Consider the following 25,988-nt stretch of genomic DNA (forward strand, 5'->3'; position numbering starts at 1 on the left):
CCCAGATATTCATTTTTTGATGCAGCAATCCCAGTTCTATGAATTTACCCTGAAGATATACCTCAGATAATAATTTTAAAAAACATATATGTATAAGGTTATTCCTTTTGGCATTGTTTATAATTGCAAAATATTAGAGACCGCCTATATGGGCAAACATAGGAGGGTAGTTCAATTATGATACATTGAAAAAATGGGGTACTATGTACCTGAGACAGGGAGAAAGAAGATATTATCAAATGAAAAATGCAAAGTGCAAAAGAGTAGTTACAGGATGTTACCCTTCATGTAGGATAAATGAGATAATATACATGTATGTGTTACAGCAGAAAAGTTTTCCTTCTATTCTGTAGGTTCTTTGCTGGTTTAATAATTAAATTGACATAAGACAGATAAATAGGAGAAAAACTAATTTTGTATGTGCAGGATATCCATAAAAATATGAGACCCAAAGGTAGCTGGGCAATTGAGGCTTACATGCCAAACTGAGCTAAGGAATGGGATAAGGGCTTCAGAGAGGTTTCAAAGGGGAGGAGGGCAATTCACAGGATGGTAAGAGCAGATGTTTCTTAGTCAAATGTTTGCTTGGCCACGCCGGGTCTTTTAGATAATACGTTATCGCTGGTATAGTTCTCTTTCTGGGCTAGACCACCTATCTTAATTCTTCTATGCGGTTAAAGGAGAGGTAGAAATTTTTCTTCAGTGTGCTGGTCTTGATTCTTTTCAGCTTAAAATAAGTCACACACTAAAGTACCACATTTTGTAGACATTTCTCTAAAGAAGACACAGATGGCTAACAGGTACGTGAAAAGATGCTCAGTATCGCTAATTATTAGAGCAATGCAAATCAAAGTGGCATATTTTGGGGTGGCATTTCTGCCTCTCTTCACATGTGCTCATTTGTGTGAAAAAAAAGAGAAAGGATAAACTAGAAATTAATTAGGTTGGTTACCTCAACAAGGAGGTGGAGGGGAGGGCAAAATGGAATTCAAACAAAAACAAAGGAACCTAACCATATTTCAAATGAATCACGCAGCCTCATGGGGGAGGGGCATTGGGGAGAGGGAGAACTAACCCAAGCGAATTTTTAAAAAATCTTTTTGGCCACTGGCATGTGGGATCTTAGTTCCCTACCCAGGGATCAAACCTCACCCCCTGCTTTGGCATCTCAGAGTCTAAACCACTAGACCACCAGGGAAGTCCAAGCCAAGCAAATTTTGAACACAGTATTTTGACTACCATCAGATTAAAAACAAAAGGAACTGCATTGTATTAAAGCTATGGCAGTCTTGTTAAACACAGTATTTTGACTAGAAACCAACAGGAATCTAAATACAAAAGAAGCTGTAAAAAAGTATTGACCTCTAGTTGATAGATTTGTTTTTCATAGTTTATGGGTAAGCAATCCTGGAGTTAATGTGCATTATGATTACACAAATAAGTAAATTTATTGTGGACAGTGGGAGATAGGTTTCTTTCTGTTGGAGAAGAATATGAGTGCTCGCTTCAGCAGCACATATACTAAAACTGGAACGATACAGAGAAGATTAGCATGGACATTTGAATCAGTTCTAATGAGGTGGATGAAACTGGAGCCTATTATACAGAGTGAAGTAAGCCAGAAAGAAAAACACCAATACAGTATACTAATGCATATATATGGAATTTAGAAAGATGGTAACGACAACCCTGTATGCAAGACAGCAAAAGAGACACAGAGGTATAGAACAGTCTTTTGGACTCTGTGGGAGAGGGAGAGGGTGGGATGATTTGGGAGAATGGCGGTAAAACATGTACAATATCATATAAGAAACGAATTGCCAGTCCAGGTTCGATGCAGGATACAGGAAGCTTGGGGCTGGTGCACTGGGATGACCCAGAGGGATGGTATGGGGATGGAGGTGGGAGGGGGGTTCAGGATGGGGAACACGTGTACAACTGTGGCGCATGCATGTTGCTGTTTGGCAAAACCAATACAATATTGTAAAGTAAAAAAAAAATAATAATAAAAAAAAGAAAAAGAAAAAAAAAGAATATGAAAAGTGAGGAAACTAAAATGAATCTTGTGTGTTGTGTTGAAATGGAAGTTATTAGTAGTATACTTATGTTTTTAAAGTACATATACCTAAAAAATAAAAGGTACTTACCCCCATGGTCCAGTGGTTAAGACTCCTTGCTTCCACTGCAGAGGGTGCAGATTCTATTCCTGGTCAGGGAACTAAGATCCAACATGCCACACAGCATGACAAAAAAATAAAAATAAAAAATACATATACCTATAGCAAAATATGTAACTAGATATAATAGATATGTGTGTATACATGAATTAGTTCATATACGTGTATTTTTTAGCTCTGTACACTGAGACGGCATAGAAAAAATTACACTCTAGTAGCAATGAACACTTTCTCAACTGGGGCTAAAAAGGAATAATGTTGAGTCTGGAGCATCTTGTAATGCTAGAAAGCAAGGAAGTGCTTTTTAAAAAAAATGATGGGGCCATGTCAAAGGGACACAAAAGTCAACCTGAAGGAGCTTCCACTGGTCAAATCTGGGACAATTTGAGCGTCAAAGGAAATAATGATAGTGATTGATTATAATCTATGGAATAAAATAAGAACGAGTCTGTACAGATCTAAATACATAAATGGGGAAGAAGAGAAAGCTCTTTCTTACAGTAGACTAGTAACTAACAAATATCAAAGGAATGTTGGTGTTAGGAAATCATTGATGGATGCTGAAGTCAATAGCTCAAAAATTTTATATCTAAAGACAGGATGATAAAGCAAAGGTGGCAAAATGTGAACAACTGATGAAGCTGGCAGAAGGGTACAGGTAATTTCCTTATGGGCTTCCCTGGTAGTTCAGACAGTAAAGGACCCGCCTGCAATGCGAGAGACCTGTGTTCAATCCCTGGGTTGGGAAGATTCCCTGGAGGAGGGCAGGACAATCCACTCCAGTATTCTTGCCTGGAGAATCCCATGGACAGAGGAGCCTGGCGGGCTACAGTCCATGGGGTCACAAACGGTCGGACACGACTGAGTGACTAAGCACATTTCCTTATACCATTCTTGCTTTTCTGTAAGTTTAAAATGGCATAAAATCGTTTTTCTCCTCGCCCCACTAAAAAGACAAAAAAGAGAAAATAGGGCAAATCCTAGTACCAGATATGTTGCTGCTAAACATGCTAATTTTTTTCTTTCCCAAATATAAACTACTGCTTGGGTGGCAGGGTTTGCAGCAGTGGCCGGTAAGCACAAGAGACGTTTATAATGCATTTTAACACTTATTTGAATGTTCCTGATGTTTTGCTATCCTAGTTTTGTTTTTTAAGTGAAGCTTTCTCGTTTGATTCACTGCCATTCTTTCCTTGCAGGTATTTTAAATTTATTGGTGGCTGGGCCCTTTACCTAACAGTATCATGTTAAAAAAAAAAAAAAATCAGCGTTAAATCTTAAAAAAAAAAAAAACAAACAAACAACAAACACGCCAAGGGCTTCACAAGAGACGGGATTCCCTTTTTGGGGTCACCCGGAGGAGGGCCGGAACAAGACACGCGCAAAGCTTCCGCTTTCATTTCCACTGTAAAGCCGACCATCTTCCTTAAAGGAGTACCGCGGAAGCGCGATTTTCGGTCGGCAAACACTTCCCTAGCGACGAGTCCCATGACACAGGAATGTCACAGTGTCGCATCACAATGAGTAGTCTAATGATAGCTCAAAAACCAAATCTAATGACCTGGATTCTGGTAAAATCCTAAACTGCAATTCACTTAACCGGCCAGTTTTTTTTCTCTTGTCTCGGTTTCCAAAACGCTGAACTTCCGGAGTAGACTCCTCCCCCTCTATTCCTGACCGGTGGTTTGGTCCGACCCAATTCTACTGACAGGAGAGACAAACCGCGTCGGCGCAGAAAGCTGTTGGGGGGGTGGGGGGGAGGAACATGGCGCAAGCTCTGTCTGAAGAGGAGTTTCAGCGGATGCAGGTACCGCTCGGCGAGGAAAAGCAGGCTAGGCGACGGGGGTGCGGGGAAGAGAGAGATTGTGCCACTGGCTTTGAACAGGGGTTGGTTGGGATGGACCTTGAGTCTAAGAGGTCTGGAGAAGGGAAACTGAGGCTCCGAGTGGTGAGACTACTGGATTCTAAGAGACTGTTGGGCTCTCAGCGGTTGGATTCTGTTAGCCTTGTGGGTGGAAGAGAGATCTAGCGTGGGTGATACCTTACTGAGACCTGGAGGGGACGAGACCTTTGGGAGACACCCTAGGTGGGCGATTATATTGCTGAGCTTTGAGGGAAGGAGATCCTGAGAAGGCGAAACCATTTTGCCTGGAGAGGAAGGAAGCAGGCGTTGGGTTGTTTGCGTCATGGTGGGGGGAGCCCTGGAGAGGGCAATACCATTACTGGTGGGAGGTAGACATTTTTGTGGGAGATACCACTATGTCAGGGCACTGGGGAAAGACCCCACATGTTGTCATTGTTCTTGGGAGGTGGAGCTTCTGTGCAAGGGGTGGTACCATTGGATGATTAGGGGTGATCCCATTAGGGCTGGGGTGATGAAGGCCCTGAATGGGTAATACCATTAATCCTTGTTGGAGAGAGAACCAGAGGAGGTGAAAGAGTGATACCCTTGGACCACGTGGAGAGGAGATCACCGGGCTCTGGGAAGGTACCCTGAGTATTCTGACCACTTGATTCTTTTGGTGGGGCTCTGAGATGGGATGAAAGGCCAAAGGGGACCCTTGTTGACATAGTTCCTTACTGGGGAATACCACTGGATTTTGTGCGTGGGCAGACTCAAGGGGGGAAACCCTGTGTAGGGTCTGTGGGAGGACAGAAGGAACTCCAAGTGAAGACAGATAATCCATTGGTCCTTGAATGAAGGAAACCAGTTGTCACTGTGTGAAGGACCCTGAGGGTGGAAGGGCGAGATAATTGGACCATAAAAGGGGAAGGCCCTTGTAACTTGTGCATAAGGGTTATCCTATGTGAGTAAGGGTAATCCACCTAACCCATCCAAGGCCTTGTGGGGGGAAAACCCTGAAGGGTATAGGTTCATCTCATTGGATCATGACTGGGGAGATCTTGAGGGGTGTAGGAGACCCTTGAGTGAGGAAGATTGATTCCATTAGTCATGAGTGAAGGGAAAACCATTGGACTCTGATGGATAGAGACTCTTAAGTGGGTGCCAGGGGTGTTCTCATTGGATCAGGAGGAGAGGGTCCAGGAGTGGACAGGGGCAGGAAAGGTTGCATAGGGGCCAAGCCCTCTCCCCTTTAGCAGACCACCCAGGAATGGAGTCTAGTGCCATGGGAGAGAGGGAAAGGTCCTGGTGCTGTAAGGGATGGTTGTTCTGGGAAGAACTGGCCTCAGTGCCCTGAGGGGCTGATAGGTAGGGATATGCTGTTTGGAATGCCCCATACTTCACTTGTCCTTGATTCTTGAAAGGGATCTGGACATTTTGAGAGCCTTGCTTGTGGGGACCCCAGGCAGCCCGTTTTTACTCAGTGAAATTGGTCATAATACCAAGCCCTCTTCCCTTGGGAAAAAGGGAAGAAGGCAGTCCCCTGCCCCCTATTCAGGCCAAGAGGATAGACAGCACCTCTGATAGAAGACTGAAAAGTGTTTAGTGTGTGACGAGGCCAGCCAGGGTGAGGAAGCCGACTTCATCCTGAGGGCACGGAGAGCCATGGAACACACAGGAACAAGAGATGGACTGGGTCAGCACTGTGGCATCGCCTGGAGTCATAGTTGGACTGAAAGGGGAGAGGTGGAGGCAGCAGGGAGATGTTCGAGGCTGGCTGTGGTCAAAGGTAGAACTGGAGAAGGTGGGACAGGGGCTGAGTGGCTGGACTCATTTGGGATGCAGCAGGCACAGGTCTTTTTTTTTTTCCAACGTTTTATATTTATTACTGGGTCTCAGACTGATAGTGAGGAAATAACATCATGAGCCAAGCATTACAGTAGTGATGTTTTCATTGTGATTTGGCTGCTTAAAAAAGTGGTCTTAACATGTGAGGCACAGGTCTTAAGAGTGATTAAAAAGGCACAAGAAGGGCAACAGGGTCTCTGGGGCTCAGAGGGTTGGTTCCCTCCTCATGAGGGTAGGGGGCACATTCCTGCCAAATCATTTCCCTCCATGCTTCCCTCTCAGGCTCAGCTACTAGAACTCCGGACAAACAACTACCAGCTTTCAGATGAACTACGCAAGAATGGTGTTGGTGAGCCAAGAGGGTCTCATTAGATGGGGGTGGCTCTGGGGGACAGAGGCCAAGGGGGAAAATACCTCAGAGGCCTGGCAGGAAGACCTTTCAGCTCCTTACCACTGACTGAAGCTGAGACTCCCTGATTTCCCCACACCAGAACTCACCAGTCTTCGACAGAAGGTTGCCTACCTGGATAAGGAGTTCAGCAAAGCTCAGAAGGTACTTCCCTCCACCTACTCACTCACCCAAGTTTCCCTGTAGCCATCTGACTCATTCATCTGTCCAGTGAGCACCTGCAGTGAACCAGCATGTAACCTAATGTTACATGTTGTCATCAGTCATTCAGAAATTTCTCGTGGAAATCTCCTTTGTTTGGTAATTTTATCTAATTTTGTTTAATTTATTGATTAATTTTAGTTTACTCTTACTTCATTTTTAATTTCAACTACTTATTCAAAATAATCAAATTATCAGTAAGTCACCTTGACTCTGCCTTCTGTCCCCTACTCACATTCCTGCCTTGTGCTCCTATTCCCCACCCCGTCCTGGTCCTGTTGGTAAAGTGAGACTAAACCTACCTCTCAGATCCTTTGAAGGTGAGATAGCATATAACCTGTCATGGCCGCTTAAGGCATTCAAGGCCCTCCTTTGTCTCTTTCTTAACTGCTCTGTCCCCAAGCATAGCACAATTATACATAGTATGTGCTCCACAAACATTTGCTAGATGAAGGAATACAGAATGCAGAAAGTCTGGCAGTCAGAAAGCTGGGCTTCTCTCTCTTTGATGGGGTGCTGATTTCCCAAACTGGCAGTGTCCTCAGCTGCCCAGAAGAGGAACAGCAGTTTCCATGGTTCTTTGGAGGGATCCACATAGACATGTTTGGACAGATGTAGCAATGAAGCCATAATTTCTGAGCCCAGAGATCCAGCCTGTGAAGGGTTAAATACTATGACCCGTGAAAAGCTCAAGAGCTTAAAGGAAAGGGTGTAAGCAGGGTGCTCCATACTCACTCCATTCCTTTGAGCTATAAATTGTTGTGTGAGTTCTGTGGTTATAGACACCCCCATCCCTCAACCCCTGTTATCATTGTGTCCCCTTGACATTTGCCACAATCTCTCCATACCCTAGTGAGGGAGTCCATCTCTGTTCACCTTATCTCTCTTCCCATGCCCCTCACCTTTAGGCACTGAGCAAGAGCAAGAAAGCTCAGGTAAGGGGACCCCTGGCGGGTAAATGTGTCTGGTAGACTGCCTTAGAGGGGATGTTTCGGTATGCTGGGATCTCCTTGCACTGGCCTTTCTTTCTCTGTGTGTGCACTTGCATCTGTGACTACCTCCCAGCCATGTGCTTTTGTGTCTGTCTTTTGTGTTCCTGTTTTGTCTCTCTGTGTGTCTTTCTCCCTTTTTCTTTATCCTCCTCTCTGAGCCTCTCTCTGTCTCTGTCTTCCTGTTCTTCTTGGATTCTTGTTTCTCTCCCCAACCTTCTCTTTGTCTTTCCCTCACCTGTTCCTGTCTCTGCCATTGTTTCATTTCTTCTTTCCCTTTCTTTGTCTCTCTTGACTCCTTTTTCCTCACTCCCCTGTTCCTCTCTCTTCCTGGTTCATTTCTTTCCCTGACCCCCTCTCTCTGTTCCATTCTCCCTCTGTTGATCTCTTTGTTCCTATCTCTCCATCATCCTACCTTTTCTTTTTCTCTCTCTCCCCCTCCCCATCCCTCTCTCCTTTCTCTCTAACCTCCTTTCCCCATATCTGTTTTCTTTCTCTCCAATTTCTATATACCCCTCTTTTCCTCTCATTCACTCCCATGTCTTTCTCTCCCTCCCTATCTCCTCTTTTATTCCTCCTTCTATCTCTCTTTCCCCTTGTATCTCCTGATTTCACCCATCTCATTCTCTGTACCCTGTGTTCTCCCCTCAATGTCATTTTCTCCATTTCTGTTTCTTTGCCCTATTGCTCCATCCTTTCTACCCCTGTTGGAGACCTGGCTTACATCTGCCACTGCAGGAAGTCGAGGGGCTGCTGAGTGAAAATGAGATGCTTCAGGCAAAGCTGCATAGCCAGGAGGAGGACTTCCGCTTGCAGAACAGCACGCTTATGGCCGAGTTCAGCAAGGTGCTGGTGCCCTGGATAATTGATGGGGGGTGCGAGGGGTAGGGATGACATGGGTTATGGCTGGAGGGCTGCTGAGGGTGGTTGGACAGAGGCTGGCCCTGACTCACTGTCCATGGTGCTGAAACACAGCCTGGAACTGTGTTGGGGGGCAGTGGTTTGACAGATGGGACCACTCACTGCTGGGATTAGAAGGCTGCAGGCCTTAACGTCAGCTGGTTCTTGACCAGGTCACTCCTTTTCTTTGAGCTTCAACTCTCCTGGTGTATATTTTGGGGCTGGTGCTATGCAGCCCCAGGTTATTGGGGGGTCTTAGGTAAAATTCTTATGCTTAGTATGTGATAGAAAGATGTTTAAGCTGCTTCCCTTTTCTCTTCTAAGTTTTTAATGTCTTTTAAGGGGAGAAGTCTCATGGCAACAAAATAGGTATTTCCAAGGCTCTACCTGAGAATGTAGGGCTCGAGACTTCAAAAAAGAAAACAAAGCAAAGTATGTTTGTATGCAGGTACGCAGTATGGAGTATGCAAGTATGCAGGTACGATACCAGAGGCAATTTAGTAAGTAATAGTAAAGATCCAGAAGGCCTCGATTAAACTGTCGGCTCTGCCTTTTACTAACTGTAACCTTAAACAATTCACTTAAGCTCCCTGTTTCTTGGTTCCCAAATGTTAAAATGGAAAAGCTGATAATGGCAGTACCTGCTTGGCAGGGCTTTTGTGTGAACTGAATCAATTAATGTCTGCAAACCACTTAGAACAGTCTTGCACATAGTATCAGCTTAAGTTGGTGTTAGCTGCTGATAATACTCTTATTAGTTCATTTTCCCTCTAAAATATTTCTTGACTATTTAAAAGGTTTATATCTATCCTATGGCCTTGCCCTGCCTCAGCCCTTACCACCTATTACCTGCTCTATTCCCACAGCCTCCTTGCTGTCTCCTCACTTCCAGCTTCTTGTACCAGGCCTGGTCTAAAGAGTTCTGACCTGCAGATCTTACCACATTGCTCCTTTCCACAGTACCTCCCAGTGGGTCCTTGTCCCCCAAAATTCAGAACCCCTGGTGCTCACATGACAGCTGACATCATTGCCTCACTTTTCACTGCTGCCTTCCTCCAGCCTCAATGGTATCATGGTTCTTGCTGGGTGAGCTGGGGCAGTTATTCCTCCAGAAATCCAGCTCGTGTTTCTCAGCACCTGCCCTGAGCTAGGCACTGGGCCAAGTATAGAACCTCCTTCACACTCCCCCTCCTCCTCCTAGAAGCTAAAAGTGCTCATAGGGAGGCCTGAGTTCAAGGCCTGTCTCTGCCACTTATTTGCCAAGATATTTCAGCTCAGTTGTTCCTTCAACAAATAGTTACTGAGCCCCCACTGTGTGCTCTGTGTTCTGGAAATAGTTCTAAGTAGCACAGAATAGTCTTCCTTGGGTAGCTTGTATTTCTGGGAGTGGAATGGGAGAAAAAATGGTACTATAGTAGACAAATAATAGCACCGATAGCTGACAGTTATATTGAATTTACTGTGTGCCAGGTCCTATTCGGGCTTCCCTCATAGCTCAGGTGGTAAAGAATCTGCCTACAATGCAGGAGACCTGGGTTTGATTCCTGCGTCAGGAAGATCCTCTGGAAAAGGAAATGGCAAACCACTCCAGTATTCTTGCCTGAAGAATCCCATGGACAGAGGAGCCTGGCAGGCTGCAGTCCATGAGGTCGCAAGAATTGGACACGACTGAGCGACTAAACCACCACCAGGTCCTATTTATGGACTTGCTTGGTGGCTCAGACAGTAAAGAATCTGCCTGCAATGCAGGAGACCTGGGTTCAGTCCCTGAGTTGGGAAGATCCCCTGGAGAAGGAAATGGCAACCCACTCCAGTATTCTTGCCTGGAGAATCCCATGGACAGAGGAACCTGGCGGGCTACAGTCCATGGGGTTGCAAAGAGTCAGACACGACTGAATAAGTAGGTCCTGTTTGTTGTGCTTTACATTATTCACTCGTTTAATTCTCTTGGCAAAATGATGAGATATCATTACTATCAGGAAAACAGTCCCAGAGAGATGAAAAAATTTGTGCCAAGATCAAATGGCAGAGTAGAAATTCACATGCAAGCAGTCTGGCTTTGGAATCTGTGCTTGTGACCCTATGTTATGAAATAAAATTTAATTGTGAATCACAATTTATGATCCAAAATTTTTCAGAGATGTAAGAAATTAAAATCATACTAGGTAAATTTAATCATAGTTTGTGCTAAGTAAGAAAGAAGTGAACAAAACGCCATGCTAGCAAGTATTATTGTTTCTGTGTTGGGGAATATTACTTGAAAGGTGACATTTGAGCAGAGCACTGGTGGTTGCAAAAAAGCCAGTCATATGAAAGAAATGGTGCTTTGGGTAGAAAATATGCCAGACAATAAAATAAAAATTCTCTGTAGGCCTCAGTATTCTCATCTGAAAATGGGGACAAAGGATCTTGTCAGGTCTACTGTCCAGTAGTTGAACAGGGGGCTGGCTTAGTTTGATTTGCATTGTATTCTTCATGAGCTCTCCCAGGGCTAATGATAGGGAGCTGTGGGCAATACTGACCCTGGAAATGCTCTGAAAGCTGTCTGTGGTGCCTTGGCTCCCAGATGCAGACTGCTTCACAGAAGAGGGCTGGCAGTGGGGCCATCCATCATGTTGACATCTGGGACCAGCAACTTGTAGAGGAGCCTGAGGTCTTGAATTGTGACTGTGAGGTTGGATGTGGGCAGGTGGAAAATTGTTCTCAGTATTCTCAAATCTTCTGTTACTCTTTCACTTCACAGCTGTGTGAGGTTGTTTAACATCTGTGCCTCAGTATCCTTATCTGTGTAGCCTCTACATCACAAGGGTGTTATGGGAACTAAATGAATTGTAAAGTACATTGGCCAAGTGCTATGTATATTTCAGCAAATGCTGTTCTGATTCTTTGCTTTTCTGCCACCTCACCTGTCCCCTGCTTAGCTCTGCAGCCAGATGGAACAGCTGGAGCGGGAGAACCAGCAACTGAAGGCTGGGGCTGCCAGAGAAGGGGCTGCCCAAGCTGGGAGCCTTGTGGATGGGGAACTACTGAGACTGCAGGCGGAGAACACAGCCTTGCAGAAGAACGTGGCAGGTGTGTGGACACCCTGCTGGTAATGTGGGGACCTTGGGGCTTGAGTCAGGTGTTATCTTCCCTCAGAGAAGGGACAGGCTTCAGAATCAGGCTTGGCCCTGCCGTGAAGCAGTGTTATGACTTTGGACAAGCCATTCCACCTCTCTGAGCCAAAGCTTTGTCATCTACCAAGTGCATGCACCTGGAAAATTGTAATAGAGATAAGAGGTGATAATCTTTCTGAGTTTAGTTCAGCACCTGATACCTAGAAAGTGTTACAGATTAGCAGCTTGAACATCAGAAAGGAGATGTTTGCTAAATGGAGAAAGGGAAGGCAGGAACGTTAGGAAGATTCTGAGCCCAAGTTGTCAGTGGGGTCTGGGATGAAAGCTGAAAGAAAGCTTCATCGAGTGTGGGAGTGTCCTGATATGTGGACTTCTGGAGAGCAGCTGGGGCTTGTAGGGTGGTAGGTGATAGTTTGGTGATCAGAAGGGAGACTTTGTAGAATGTGGCTGGGGATTAGAGGTTGTAGAAGGATTCAGCTGTAAGTGGAGGAGGGTGGGTATCACCATCACCTTGGAGGACTGGGTGGGGCTTAAGGATGGAATTGGGTCTTGGGAAACTAACTTGGGCTGATTTGATGATAGATAGGATTTCTGTGGTTGGTGGGGCTTAAAAGATTTGTGAGAAGTGGGGGCTGAACCTTGATTTTGTAGGCTTGTGACCATTGGAGCAGGGTTTCTGCTGCCAGTGCTCCCTCTATTTGAGGTGAGTCAGGGGTCTTCAAAGACTACCTCATCCATTATATGTCTGTTCTGCCCACTAGCCCTGCAGGAGCGCTATGGGAAAGAGGCTGGGAGGCCCCCAGCTGCCAGTGAGGGTGAAGGGGACCCCCCAGGGGGCCCAGCTTCCCCTGTTGTGGCCCCCATGCCATTGGCAGAAGTGGAGCTGAAATGGGAGATGGAGAAGGAGGAAAAGAGATTGCTTTGGGAGCAACTGCAAGGCTTGGAGGTGAATCTGGGTCTGTTGGGGCTGGGGTGCCAGAAGGCAGGTGGATGCCCTGCCTCTGCCTGGTAATGTCTGTGACATCACCATCTTGTGGGCTGATGGATTAGGAGGGCAGGGAAAGGCACAGGTCCTACCTCCTGCCTTGCTGATAACAATTCCCTCCCTCATCCATTCTGGCAGACCTTGAAGCAGGCTGAAACATCCAGGTTGCAGGAAGAACTTGCTAAGGTGGGGCTGCTAAGCTTTCCCTGGACTTTGCCTTCACCCACTCCCTGCCTGCCATGCTTCCGTTAGTAGGATAGAGGGGCAGAGTATCTCCTCAAAGCCCAATTTCATCATCTGTGAAATGCAGAGACACACATTTATGTCACAGATATGCTTTCAATATGATATGGGCTAATGTCCCTCTGTGTCTTGTGCTTGGCAGGTCCCATCCCATCCTTCTGTGTCCTCCCAGCTCTGCTTGTTCATTCATCTGTCCATCCATCCATCCATCCAAGCATTTATAGACTGCTGGCTCTTAGGGACTTGAGACCCAGTGGTGAGGCAGCTAGTTATGATCCTGCTTTCCAGGACTCCCAGCCTAGCTATTCTATGATGTGGCCATCAGTCAATAGATTGGGGGCATATGTTGGGCTTTGGAGCCAGAGGAGCTGGGTGGAGGTCACATTTTTGCTGCCGACCAGCTGCCCAACCAAATTACTTAACCCTTCTGAGACTGTTTCCCCATTTGTAAAGCCAGTAGTGTTCACTGCTCAGGACAGTTTTGAGGATTCCATGAGGTAACATAAGTAAATCCCAGTTTCCAGAAAGGCCTTAGTGGAAAGTGTCTGTAAACATGAAGTTAATTTTTGTCTTTATTAATAATATTCTCATTGTTATCACTTGTCTGTAACCCCTTCCCCAACCTCAGCTCTCCGAGAAACTGAAAAAGAAACAAGAAAGGTAAATTTCTTTTTTTCAGAGCTGGGGAGGAAGGGGTTTGGGGGGGACTAGGGAGGAGCTTGACTAGTGGAACTGATCCATATACATCTATCTTTCTGTGCCTAGTTTTTGCCGTCTGCAGACAGAAAAGGAGACACTATTCAATGACAGCCGGTAACTACCAGGGTTGGGAATATTGGTAGATAATATGGCAGTGCCCAGCATGATTAACCGAAGATCCTGGGGCCAAACTAGGAGACTGGGCCTCTGGCTGTGGTCAGCGTGTCCCCCCCTCCACCAATCACCCCCAGGAACAAGATTGAGGAGTTACAACAGCGGAAGGAGGCTGATCTCAAAGCCCAGTTGGCTCGAACTCAAAAGCTGCAGCAGGAGCTCGAGGCTGCCAATCAGGTGAGGGGCTGGTTTCTGAGATCACTGGGACAGGGACGGGGCTGCAAGTCTGGGCAGCTCTGAGGTCCGTGGAGGCTAGCTGGGGAGTCTGATAGTTCCTGTGTTAGAAATATAAGGACTGAATGCGTCCTGGACCCCCTAGGAGTTAGGAAAATGGAAACTTGGGAACCCTGAGAGCCCTAGGGGTTGGGCTAGGACTCTGCATGAATCAAAAATCTCAGAGGGGCTGAGGACTAGGGCTCTGTGTGCCACAAGTGTGGATGAATCTGAATTGCTGGGGTATTAGAGATAGGAATCTGAAGAAATCTGTGGTCACTGGACTGGGACCAGGAGTTGGAGCAAGTCTGAACTCTCTGGAGGCTAGGTAACTTTTAGAACTACGGACACAGCTGGCCCTGGAGGCTGAGTGCATTTGAAACCTTCAGAGCTTGGGAGCTGGGTTGGGTCTTGAGATACCTGGGAATTTGGATCATGTGAGCTGGGTGGTCCTGAGACTCCTGGGGACTGTGGATAAAAAACTGGTGAGTCTGAGACATCCAGAGATTGGAGCAAAAGTCTGGGGAGGTTTGAGGCTCCTAAGGGTGTGGGGCTGGGTGACTTTAATGTCTCCAGGCTTCCCTTTAGAGTGAATGTGTCTGAGGTCCCTTGGACTGGGGGATATAGTGACTTTGAGTCTAAGACCTCTCGGAGCTGGGGACAGAAGTCTAGATAAAGCTGGGTCTTCAGTTAGCTGGGTCTGAAGATCCCCAGAGACTGGGGGCAGGAGTGGCAGATGAGGTGTCGGTCTGAGACCTCACCAGGAGCTGGAAACTATGCAGTTGTATCAGTTTGAAACTTGAAGGATCTGTGGCTGTGAGTTTGGATGGGTCAGAGACTCTTGGGGACTAGGGACATGGGAGTTGCATGTGTCTAAAACCCCTGGGGGTTGGGGTCAGGAGTCTGGGTAAAGCTGTAGTCCCTGGGAGTTGAGTGTGTCTGAGAATCCTGAGGCCCCTGTGCTGGACTCTGGGTGAGAGTGCATGAGACCTCGCATGATTGGGGGCTGAGTGAATTTGAGATCCCTAGGACTGTAGGTGTTTTCTGAGGTGCTTAGGACTGGGATGTATACAGGGGTGTGTGAGGCCCCTTGGGATAATGACCTAGAGTGTGGGTGAGCCTGAGATCGCTGATAGCTGGGTAGCCCCAGACCCTCAAGTGCTGGCAACATGCTTCCCCCTTCCATAGAGGAGGTCTGTATGGTTATATGTACCCCAGGGGAGGCTGAGGTCTGGAATGGGCTCCCCTGACCTGGTCCCTACAGAGCTTGGCAGAGCTGAGAGATCAGCGGCAAGGGGAGCGCCTGGAGCATGCGGCAGCTCTGCGAGCCCTACAGGATCAGGTATATTGTACTGAGCGGGCTTGGGGAGGTGGGGGTGAGGGCAGATTGAGCGGGTACTGTGCAGGCAGGCAAGGACCCAGGGGTCCTGCTTCCCCTGGTCGTGGTTCTTGTGGGTGTGTCCTTTCTCTCTTGGCTGCGGGTAGGTCCTGTCTTCCGGTTCTGGACCCACTCTCACTTGTTGTGGGGTGGGGCCAGGTGTCCCTCCAGAGTGCAGATGCACAGGAACAAGTGGAAGGACTTTTGACTGAGAATAATGCTCTGAGAACTAGCCTGGCTGCCCTGGAGCAGGTACAGGATACATGGGAGCCCATGCTGATCCCTCCCTAGTTCCCCCATCTCCCTCTGCTTGTGATCCACATTGGGGTAGGGTCGCCTGGACTTCATGCTGTTCTCCTGCCTCTGCTTCTATCTCATTCTCAGCTTCTTTCTCTCGGCTTCCACCCCTCTTCTCTCTGGTCCCCCATCTCTGCTTTTCTTATATTCTAGTTTCTCACTGGTAAAAAGCCAAGAAGTGTACTAATCTTAAGTGTACATTCAGTGAATTGTTCCTGTCTGTATATTTATCTATCTCCGTGCAACCACCACCCAGAGGAAGATATAGAGCATTTTCAGCATCCCAGAGGCCCCTATTACCTCTTTTCAGTCAGTACTTCCCCAAAATAAGCACTTGTCTGACCTTTAGCAACATAGATTAGTTTTGTTTGTTCTTCAACTTCATGTAAATGGAATCAGACACCCAATCTTATGTCTGGCCTCTTTCTTGAAGCATTCTATCTGTGAGGTTTATCCATATGTAGCACTAATCTGTTTTGCTATCTCTGTGTACTATTTCATTGAATGAATATACCACATTTGTCCAATCCCCTCTTGATCACTTTGACTGATTTTCTCTTTGAAATTCTCTCTCTCCTCCTGGCTCTCCTTTCACCTCTCTCCCTGTCTCCCTGGGAACATCTCGTGACTTGCCCCTGGGGCCTCTTTCACTCCACTCCCATTTCCACCATTCTTTCCAGATCCAAACAGCAAAGACCCAAGAACTGAATATGCTCCGGGAACAAACTGCTGGACTGACAGCTGAGTTGCAGCAGCGGCAGACTCAGTATGAGGACCTCATGGGACAGAAAGATGACCTGAACTGCCAGCTCCAGGTGACACCTCTGGCTTGCACCTGTCTCCCCCTAGTTCCCTAGTTCTGGCTTAGTGGAACTTCCCATGAGGTGTGGTGGGAAGACCATGGAGTCAGGCAGACTTGGATTCCAGTATGACATCCGAGCTTATTAGCACCAGTGTGTCTCAGACCAAGTCATTTCACTTGAGATTGAGCCTCTTCAGTTAGTTAAGATAGCCAATCTGATTCCATAATAGAAACCAGAATAATGGTGGGAGAATTAATGCTGAGGAGCAGCTAGGGGTCTCTGCATGTTTCTAATCTAGAAACGGAGAGACCATCACTCACTTGACCAGACGTATCTTGGGTGACCAGCACCTCCTGGGGGCTCTTTATCAAACTCACTCCCTTTGTCTCTGCATTAGGAGTCATTGCGGGCCAATAGTCGGCTGCTGGAACAACTCCAGGAACTCGGGCAGGAGAAGGAGCAATTGATCCAGGAACTACAGGAGGCTCGGAAGGTGGGCAACACTGAGGGGGTCGCCCAGACTGTAGGGGCACAGGTGATGTGGGCCAACCCAAGGAAATGGGAGGGGGCATAAAGTAGCCACTTCTATGAGGAGGGGTGGGTGGCTTAGCCTGGTCAGTGAGGCTGGGGAAGAGGTGCACTTTGGCTTGTTCCTTTGTCCTTACTTGGTTTTGGAGAGGAGGTTGACTGGCGTCCTCCTGCCTGCCCACCAGAGTGCTGAGAAGCGGAAGGCTATGTTGGATGAGCTGGCCATGGAGACGCTGCAGGAGAAGTCCCAGCACAAGGAAGAGCTGGGAGCAGTGCGACTACGGCATGAGAAGGAGGTGCTGGGGGTGCGGGCCCGCTACGAGCGTGAGCTCCGTGAGCTGCACGAAGACAAGAAGCGGCAGGAGGAGGAGCTGCGTGGGCAGATCCGTGAGGAGAAGGTGGGTGGGTAGATGATGGTGCCCTTCTGCCTCTAAAACCTGGGGAGCGAAGCACTGCTGATGGGCCAGGGGGTGGCATGGGTGAGGTTCCCACTTCTCCACCTGGCCCATGGTGGCCTGCTCTCTCACAGGCCCGAACGCGGGAACTGGAGACTCTTCAGCAGACGGTAGAAGAACTTCAAGCTCAGGTACACTCAATGGATGGAGCCAAGGGCTGGTTTGAACGGCGCTTGAAGGAGGCTGAGGTGAGTTGGTGCCTGGGGACGCTCAGAGGCTGGCTGAGAGGGTACCCATGGCAAACCAAGGGACCAGGAGTGGTCAGGCCCTGGAAGTTTCTGAGATGCTCCGGACTTGAGCATCCTCACCGCACTTCCTGGCTCAACAGCACCCCTCTGGAGGGGAATGGGGCATGGTCATCAATCAGTAGGGCAGAATGTCAGCGGTGCAGATTTGAAAAGGCACCTCTTCCTTCTTCCATTGTGCTTCTGTCAGGAATTTATTATAATACAATCATTCTACTTTTGTTCCAACCACAACTTTTACTACCGGTTTTTGGAAAACTGATGATAGTACATAAGAGGCTGTGTCACATGGCAGTAAAGAACATACAAGCTGGAGCCAGTTGTTTGCCTGGGTTTGAATCCTGGCTAGGCTGCTTTCTATTATAGCTGTGTGGCCTTGTGCAAGTTATTTACTTCTCTGTGGCCGGTTTTCAACATCCATAAAAAAATGATAACAATAATACTTGCTGTCTAGGTACTATGGGAGGGTTCTATAAAATGAGGTAATATATATAAAGTCCCGGGTGGTGCTAATGGTAAAAAACCTGCCTGCCAATGCAGGAGATGAAAAAGATGTGGGTTTGATCCCTGAGTCAGGAAGATCCCCTGGAGGAGGAAATGGCAACCTACTCCAGTATTCTTGCCTGGAGAATGGACAGAGTAGCCTGGTGGGCTAGAGTCCATGGGGTTACAAAGAGTTGGACACTACTGAAGCGACTTAGCATGCACAACATTCCTGGCGTGCAGTAGTGCTATGTTATGTTTTATTAAATAAGATGTAAATGCAGATGTTGGTCCTTGATGTGACACTTCTGCATCCAGTGTTCCCTGTGGGAGTGTCTTCTCTGCACACCCAGGGGCCCACTGCAATCCCTTACCCTCCTCACTGGGCGTGATGTTCTCTGGGGGGCTGTGGTCAGACCTGGGACTTGTCTTGTAGGAATCTCTGCAGCAGCAGCAACAGGAACAAGAGGAAGCCCTCAGGCAGTGTCAGGAGCAGCACACCAGGGAGCTGAAGGTACCTACTGTATGACAGCATTCCTCTCTGGTGGGAGGACTGAGGTTTCCCAGGCCTTGGCCTGAGCTGCCTTCTGCTTTGCAGAGCAAGGAGGAGGAGCTACAGGGTGTGCAGGAGCAGCTCCGACAGGCTCAGGAGGAGCGGGACTGTCACCTGAAGACCATCAACAGCCTGAAGCAGGTCCCTGGTCCCTCCTGAGCCCTTGAAACACCCTGGGGATCAGCATGCAGTGGTGGGACAGGGAGGGAGCACACCACAGGCAGCCATACTGGCACCCGCAGCCATGCTGTCTCTCTCCCACAGGAAGTGAAGGACACCGTGGATGGGCAGCGAATCCTGGAGAAGAAGGGCAGTGCTGCGGTATGACAGCACATGCTTGGGAGGTGTTCACGTGTGGCCCACTCCTGCCCTGTGGTGCCCCACCTGTGGGCCCACCAGGCCTCAGCCCCCTTCTTTCCGCCTTTCCCCACAGCTCAAGGACCTCAAACGGCAGCTGCACCTAGAGCGGAAACGGGCAGATAAGCTGCAGGAGCGGCTGCAAGACATTCTCACGAACAGCAAGAGCCGCTCAGGTGAAGGGCCCAGAGCACAGGGGAGGCTGAGGTGTGGGGAGGCGTAGCCTGGGCCTGAAGGCTGGGGCTGCTTCCTGTACTTTACTCTGTAGAGCACTCCTGTGTCTTCTGTCCCTCTTGAACTTTGTCTTTTACCCTGTCTCTGCATCTCTCCCTCCTCTGTTTCTCTCTCTGCATTCTCTCTCTGGGCTCGCTCTCCTTTTTGCTGTGTCTCTTCTGTTTCTATCTCTCTGCCTCCTCATTTCATCTCTATCTGCCTTTCTCTCCCAGCCTTCCCTCTCTAGTTCTCTCTTTTTCTCATCCTGCTCTTTTCTTCTCTCTATTCCTTTGTCTCTCTCTCTCCTCGGTCTCTCTCATCTGTCTTTGTCTCTGTCTGTCTCCTCACTACCCCTCATACAATCCCACACCTCACCTAGTGTCTCTCAGTCTCTTGTGTTCATTCTCTCGTTCTGTAAATATGGACTGAGCCCTTACACTCACATCTGGGGTCCCTGATAGGAACCCCCTACCCCAAGTCTCAGTCCTCCAGGAGTTTCCTATTGAGCTGGGGAGACAGACTTACAATCAGGTAGCAGAACTGCCATGTGATCATTATGCAGTTAAAATCTACATTATTTCTGCCACTTAAGGCAGAAGATAAAACAGAAAAATTTGAATTGCCTCAGACTTTTTTTTTTTTTTAACAAAGAAATGGCCTAAAACTGTTTAAATAAGTTGCAGTGATGGCTCTGGTGCATTTCCTGTATCACAAGTGAGAGAAAACTTGCTGCCTATCCTTCCCCAGCCACCCTGCTCTTGCTGGAGACCCTTGGCTTGTTGTGTCAGCCCCCTTCCCTGACACTCAGAAGCAGCTGCAGGAACAGAGGCACATGCTTGGTGGCTGTGTTTCAAGTGATCTGTCAAAAACGGGTGTATGTCTCACCAAATCACTGTCTCGCTGAGGCACTCAGTCTCCTGAAGTTACCTCTCTTTATAAGGGAGGACTTTTATTTTTCTGTTGCAAGTTGCTGTACAAATCAATAAACAGATTCAAACTGTGTGCCATACATTCTATTTGTCCATTAGGAAAGTCAGATTTAGGTGTATGCCTCTGAGTCTATCGCCATCTTTTCTCTCTGTGTCACTACTCTGACTTGTGTCCTAAACCAGCATCTCTGTTAGCCTCTATCATCTGCTCTGGCTTGTTGTCTATCTGGGGTCTTCTCTCTGCATGCGCGGGTGCCCCTGTGCCCTCTCCAGCTATGGCGTACCTTGAATCTGAGTGCATACGCCAGTTTATGCCCATTTGTGCCTGCATCATCTCTTTCTCCCCATCTTCACCTTTGTTTCACTTCTGGCGTGTGTTTGCCTAGAGAAACAGCTCTTTTTTCTGCTTCTGCCTTTCCCTACCCTACTGTCTGCATCATGCCTGAGTGTCTCTTTGCCTCTCTCCATCTCTGTCAAATCTATTTCTGCCTCTTCCTGCCCTGGGACCCTGGGGGATTGGGGCTCAGATTTCTCTTCCCTCTCTGCCCAGGGCTCGAGGAGCTGGTTCTCTCAGAGATGAACTCACCAAGCCGGACCCAGACTGGGGACAGCAGTAGCGTCTCCTCCTTCAGCTACCGCGAGATCTTGCGGGAGAAGGAGAGCTCAACTGTTCCAGCGAGGGTAAGGGGCAGGGAAGAACCTACAGCCCCAGCTTCTACCCACATTCTGGGCCCGGCACACATATATTCTTGTCAAGTTTTCTTCAAGCTCACAAACTTGGATTCAGGTTGCTAAATGGAGGATGAACAAATTATTTTCTCTGACCCTCTGTTTCATCATTTCTGGGCGAATTCTACCTTTCCTGGTGCCATAAAATATGTGGCTCATAGTAGGTGCATTATCCATGTAGGAGATCCTTTTTTTTCCCAATTCATAGTTATCACTGGGCTTCCCTCGTAGCTCAGTCAGTAAAGAATCTGCCTGCAATGCAGGAGACCTGGGTCGGATTCCTGGGTCTTTCAAGAAGATCCCCTGGAGAAGGAAATGGCAATCCACTCCAGTATCCTTGCCTGGAAACTCCCATAGACAGAGGAGCCTGGTGGGCTACAGTCCACGGGTCGCAAGAGTTGGACATGACTTAGCGACTAAACCACCACCACCATAGTTATCATTTATTATTGTCGTCTATGTCAGCTTCCTTGCCAGACCCTTATATTTGGAAATGACTTTTTTATCATTCTATAAGTAGTTTGTGTACATTGTAGAGGGGCTTCCTTGGTGGCTCAGTGGTAAAGAATCCGCCTACAACGCAGGAGACACAGGAGACCCAGGTTTGATCCCTGGGTTGGGAAGATCCCCTGGAGGAGGGCACGGCAACCCACTCCAGTATTCTTGCCTGGAGAATCTCTTGGATAGAGGAGCCTGGTGGGCTACAGTCCATAGGGTCACAAAGAGTTGGACACGACTGAAGCAACTGAGCATGCATGCACATACATTGTAGAAAAATTAAAAAAACACAGCAAAGATTTTTTTTTAAATCTAAGGAAATCACATCTTTACCATCCAGAGATCACCACTATAAATTCTTAGTTCATACCCTTCTAGACCCCTCTCTCTTTTTTTAAACCTAAATAAGATTGCAAGTAACCAACTGATTTCTACCATCCTAATTGGTAAACGTTCAAGTGATGTGGGTTTGATCCCTGGGTCAGGAAGATCCCCTGGAGGAGGAAAGGTCTACCCACTCCAGTATTCTTGCCTGGAGAATTCCATGGACAGAGGAGCCTGGTGGGGTACATTCCATGGGGTTGCAAAGAGTCGGATACAACTGAGCACTCACACATCTTCTGTAGTACTTTGACCTTAATCAGATTTCTCTGCTCCTGCTGCTAAGTCGCTTCAGTCGTGTCCGACTCTGTACAACCCCATAGACGGCAGCCCACCAGGCTCCCCCGTCCCTGGGATTTTCCAGGCAAGAACACTGGAGTGGGTTGCCATTTCCTTCTCCAATGCATGAAAGTGAAAAGTGAAAGGGAAGTCGCTGAGTTGTGTCTGACTCTTAGCGACCCCATGGACTGAGCCCACCAGGCTCCTCCGTCCATGGGATTTTCCAGGCAAGAGTACTGGAGTGGGGTGCCATCAGATTTCTCTAGTTGGTCCCAAAATGTCCTTTATTGCTGGTTTTATGAAAACCAGCATTCAATTTCGAGCACACTTGTTGCATCTGGTTGCTTTATGTCCCTTAAATCTCTTGAATCGAGTGTGATCCCTCATTTTCATGACATAATCCTGTAGAAGAGACCAGCCCAGTTAACCTGCAGAAAGTGTCCCACCTTTGGGATTTTCCTGTGGGCTTCCTGGTGGTGTCATTTAGTTTGTTCTTCTCTCCCCTGATTCTCCTGCCAACTGGGAGAACTCAGGGGCCCCAGGCTCTCCCTTCATGATCTCAATAAGTCTATACTGTGTGTGGTGTGATGGTTCTTGTCTCCCTCTTTAGGCAAAGGGGGATCCAGAGTCTCTGAGGGTGCCAAGACTTGTCTATAGTTTGTCTGCAGCCCCAGTTGCAAAGCCCACCCCCGGCTTGGTTCTCCTCAGTCCTGGATCCTATCCCGGGTGACAGTGCTGAGCCTGGGCTGGCCTCTCCCCCACTCTTCCCTGCAGTCCTTATCCAGCAGCCCTCAGGCCCAGCCCCCACGGCCAGCAGAGCTGTCAGATGAGGAAGTGGCTGAGCTCTTTCAGCGCCTGGCGGAGATGCAGCAGGAGAAATGGATGCTGGAGGAGAAGGTGCCATCTGCTTGCTTGTCCTTGCTTGGCCTTCCTTGGCAAGGAGGCTGGGGTGGCAGGAGTTGGGGGTGGAGATGGGGCAGTATCTGGCCAGGCCCCTCCTCCTGTGTAAACATGCTGCAGTTTAGGGTCTGAGGTGGGCTGGGCCACCCTGCAGGTGAAGCACCTGGAGGTGAGCAGTGCGTCCATGGCAGAGGACCTCTGCCGGAAGAGTGCCATCATTGAGACCTATGTCATGGACAGCCGGATTGGTAAGTTCTCCCTCCCCAGCCCTCACCCCTCATCCAGCCCCTCACCTGCCCCTGCCTTCCCTGCCATCCAGAGCTGTGGCCTCTCTCTTCTCACGGAACTCACCAAAGTTATTGCAAACACCACAGGTGGTGGAGTAGGGAGCCAGCCAGGCCAGGACCTTACTGTCTTCCTCTCTACCCCATCTCTCTTCTCGGTTCCTCTCTCTTGTCTGAGGCTCTGTCATCTCTCCACCCTCCTATCTTGAGTGTCTTTCCTTCGCATTCTTCTTTCTCCTCCCTGTGTTTCTTCCCCTCCTTTCTCTCCCTTCCCTTCTTTCTGCCTCATCCCTGCCCCGCTTCATTATGGCTCACTGTTCCTACTGCCTGTCTAAATGGTTCCACCACTGGAAATTTTCATTCTCTGGATACATAGCCCTTTTAGTGTCCTTCCCTCCTCCCTGCTCTTCCTCCCCTCTCCTCCTTTTCCTCTTCCTTCCCCCACCCCCATCTTTTGTTTCTTTTGTTCCTTTCTTTCAGACCTCCTCCTCTCCCTGTTTTATTAAACCTTAATCAGAACAATACCACTTGACCCATGCTGAGAGCTGACTGTGTTGTACACAGTCATAGGCATTTTTCCATGAGTGAGTTCTTATCCTGATTTTTCAGGGCTGCACAGCTAGTAAGTGAAGCCAGGGTCTCACATGGCAAAGCCTCTGCCCCTCCATTAGGCTGCTCCTCCCATTCTTCTCCCCTACTCCCTGTTTCCCTCTTTCCTGTTCTGTCTCTGTCCATCTTGGCCAAGGGGGTGGTTCTCAGCTTGGGTCCTTGCAGATGTATCTGTGGCAGCAGGCCACACAGACCGCAGCGGGCTGGGCAGCGTCCTGAGAGACCTAGTGAAGCCAGGTGACGAGAACCTTCGGGAGATGAACAAGAAGCTACAGAACATGCTGGAAGAGCAGTTGACCAAGAATATGCATTTGCACAAGGCAAGTGTGGCCTACCAGCCCACCCCTTTGTCTAGCCACACAGCCCCTGGGTCATCTGCCAGTTCCCCCTTCACCTACCCCATTCACTGTGTGCTCCTTCCCCCTCATCTTCCCATCATCCAGTCAACGTACTCACTCTCAGTTTTAATCTTTCACTCTTCCTTCTGTCCTTGTATCCACGCACTCATCCAGTCATACACATTCAGCCACTCTCCCATCAGCCCACCAACTATTTGCCCGTCTGCCTTGCTACCTGTCTGATCATCTGCACATATCTTTGCATCCATTTCCTGACATCTCTCTCTCTCTCACACCTAATCATCAGTTACCCCTTGTCTTGCCTTTCACCCACTTGCCCAGCCCTCTGCCTGCCCACCTGTTGTCCTCCATCTGTCCTCTGAACACTTCATCTGTCCACCTGTTTGCCTACCATGGATCTCCCATGAATCCACCCATGTGTCCACTCACCCACCCTGCCATCCAAGTATTTCCCCGTCTCAGGGTAAGTCAGAAAGGATGCAGGTCCAGCCCCTACCTCGGAGAAGCAAGCTCACTATTTAGTAGATAAGAAGGTGGTGGGGATAGGGGTACAGCAGATGAACCACTCCCATGTCCATATCCCTGGCTCTAGGCACCCCTCACCCCCTCACACACAGCACACACACCTTTCCTGAGCCCAGCCCACTGCTGGGAGCTCTGGGATTTCTTCAAATACCTTCCTGTCTCAAGCTAGACATACCTGGAGATCGAGGGGATGAGATGAATGACACCCAGGCTTGGTGAGGGTGCCATTGCCTGCCACCTTCTCTGACCCCTGATGGCTCCATTGTTTCTTAGGACATGGAAGTTCTGTCCCAGGAAATTGTGCGGCTCAGCAAGGAGTGCGTGGGGTCCCCTGACCCTGACCTAGAACCAGGAGAAGCCAGCTAAAGACCTGCAGGCTGCACCCACTCCCTTCTGTGGCTCCCAGGACACCATTCCCTTGGGCTGTGGTGGGAAAATGGGGGCTGGGGCCAATATCAAATAGGTTGGGAGACTGGACGTTAAAGGGGTTGGAGGCCTGATGGCTGGTGTCAGTGACCCTGTCTTAGGGCTGAGGCCGCTGGGGAGTGGGGAATCCTGAGGGGAGGGGCAGGGTTTTCTCTTCCTCCTTGGTCCTGGCTCCCAGGGGCCTTTGCCTTCATCTCTGCATGAGCTCTCCCTCCAAGAGACCAACACTTTTTAATTTTATTTTATTTTTTAATTTATGTCTGGAAGCCTGGCTACTCTGCATTTGGGATTGGGGATGTTGGGTGGGGCATGGTCCATGTTCAGCGTTCTAGCAATGTGTGTGTGTGTAACGGCTGTGCAGCCAAAATACCATCTGGCCAGATGGGCCCACCCACTCACTGTCTGCTCTGATTCTTTCCAACTATGAGGGATGTGCTTGGGGTAGGGAGGTTACTGGAAGGGGGAGGGTGGTCACTGGGTGCACCTTTTACTCTCTTCCCCCACCCTCAGCCAGCCTGTCTCCAGTTACAGTCTCTCAAACTGAGTGGAGCAGAAATACCCACAGACATGTATGTGGATGGATCTGTTTGGGGTGTGGGTATAGATGAGTGGACAGATGGAAGGATGGATAAATGGTTGGATGGACTGACGGATAAAGTGGAATGTTGCATGGATTGGTGATGGTAAATAAATGGATGGATGGATAAGTGGGTGAATAAATGGACAAATGGGTTGCTGGACAAGTGGATAGGTAGAGGAGGGACAAGTAGGGATATAAATGGACAGATGGATGGCTTGGGGGATGTGTGGATGGATGAGTGGCTAGGTTGATGGATGAGCTAATGGGAAGACTAAGGAGTAGGTATAATAAATGATAGATAGAGCTATGGATGGGCTTCCCTGATAGCTCAGTTGGTAAAGAATCCGCCTGCAATACAGGAGATCCTGGTTTGATTCCTG

At 48.4% G+C, this 25,988-nt stretch overlaps 1 protein-coding gene and 1 pseudogene across 15 annotated transcripts; both read left to right on the top strand.

Annotated features, from left to right (window-relative positions):
* The first annotated feature begins 1,497 nt into the window (after window positions 1-1,497).
* Window positions 1,498-1,556, top strand: LOC147340411 (U6 spliceosomal RNA; annotated as a pseudogene).
* Window positions 1,557-3,921: 2,365 nt separating this feature from the next.
* On the top strand, window positions 3,922-25,423 carry GRIPAP1 (GRIP1 associated protein 1). 15 transcript variants are annotated; one of them, XM_086387781.1, is made up of 27 exons: window positions 3,922-3,984; window positions 4,543-4,665; window positions 6,151-6,217; window positions 6,360-6,421; window positions 7,387-7,413; window positions 8,206-8,313; window positions 11,289-11,439; window positions 12,245-12,429; window positions 12,607-12,654; window positions 13,340-13,371; window positions 13,477-13,524; window positions 13,662-13,761; window positions 15,062-15,139; window positions 15,335-15,427; window positions 16,153-16,287; window positions 16,673-16,768; window positions 16,989-17,201; window positions 17,333-17,446; window positions 18,423-18,500; window positions 18,585-18,680; window positions 18,804-18,860; window positions 18,973-19,072; window positions 20,589-20,719; window positions 22,700-22,822; window positions 22,980-23,073; window positions 23,884-24,038; window positions 24,876-25,423. In XM_086387781.1, exons 1-27 carry the CDS (start codon window positions 3,943-3,945, stop codon window positions 24,966-24,968), a joined length of 2,649 nt encoding a protein of 882 aa, XP_086243907.1. In that variant the 5' UTR covers window positions 3,922-3,942; the 3' UTR covers window positions 24,969-25,423. The 15 variants fall into 15 exon arrangements, with proteins under 15 accessions (XP_086243907.1, XP_086243909.1, XP_086243908.1 ...); XM_086387783.1 differs by lacking the exon at window positions 15,335-15,427; XM_086387782.1 differs by lacking the exon at window positions 12,607-12,654.
* The last annotated feature ends 565 nt before the right edge of the window (window positions 25,424-25,988 follow it).

The sequence above is a fragment of the Bos grunniens genome, chromosome X, assembly GCF_055505025.1.
Source record: "Bos grunniens cultivar Pamir isolate PY7600 chromosome X, Bosgru_T2T1.0, whole genome shotgun sequence".
Taxonomy (NCBI): Eukaryota; Metazoa; Chordata; class Mammalia; order Artiodactyla; family Bovidae; genus Bos; species Bos grunniens.

Excerpts from the sequence above, each read along its gene's own strand:
- GRIPAP1 (XM_086387781.1), top strand. The coding sequence starts at position 3,943 with ATGGCGCAAGCTCTGTCTGAAGAGGAGTTTCAGCGGATGCAG. Across the intron at positions 6,422-7,386 it reads AGTTCAGCAAAGCTCAGAAG|GCACTGAGCAAGAGCAAGAA; the intron begins GTACTTCCCTCC and ends CCTCACCTTTAG. Across the intron at positions 23,074-23,883 it reads TGTCATGGACAGCCGGATTG|ATGTATCTGTGGCAGCAGGC; the intron begins GTAAGTTCTCCC and ends GGGTCCTTGCAG.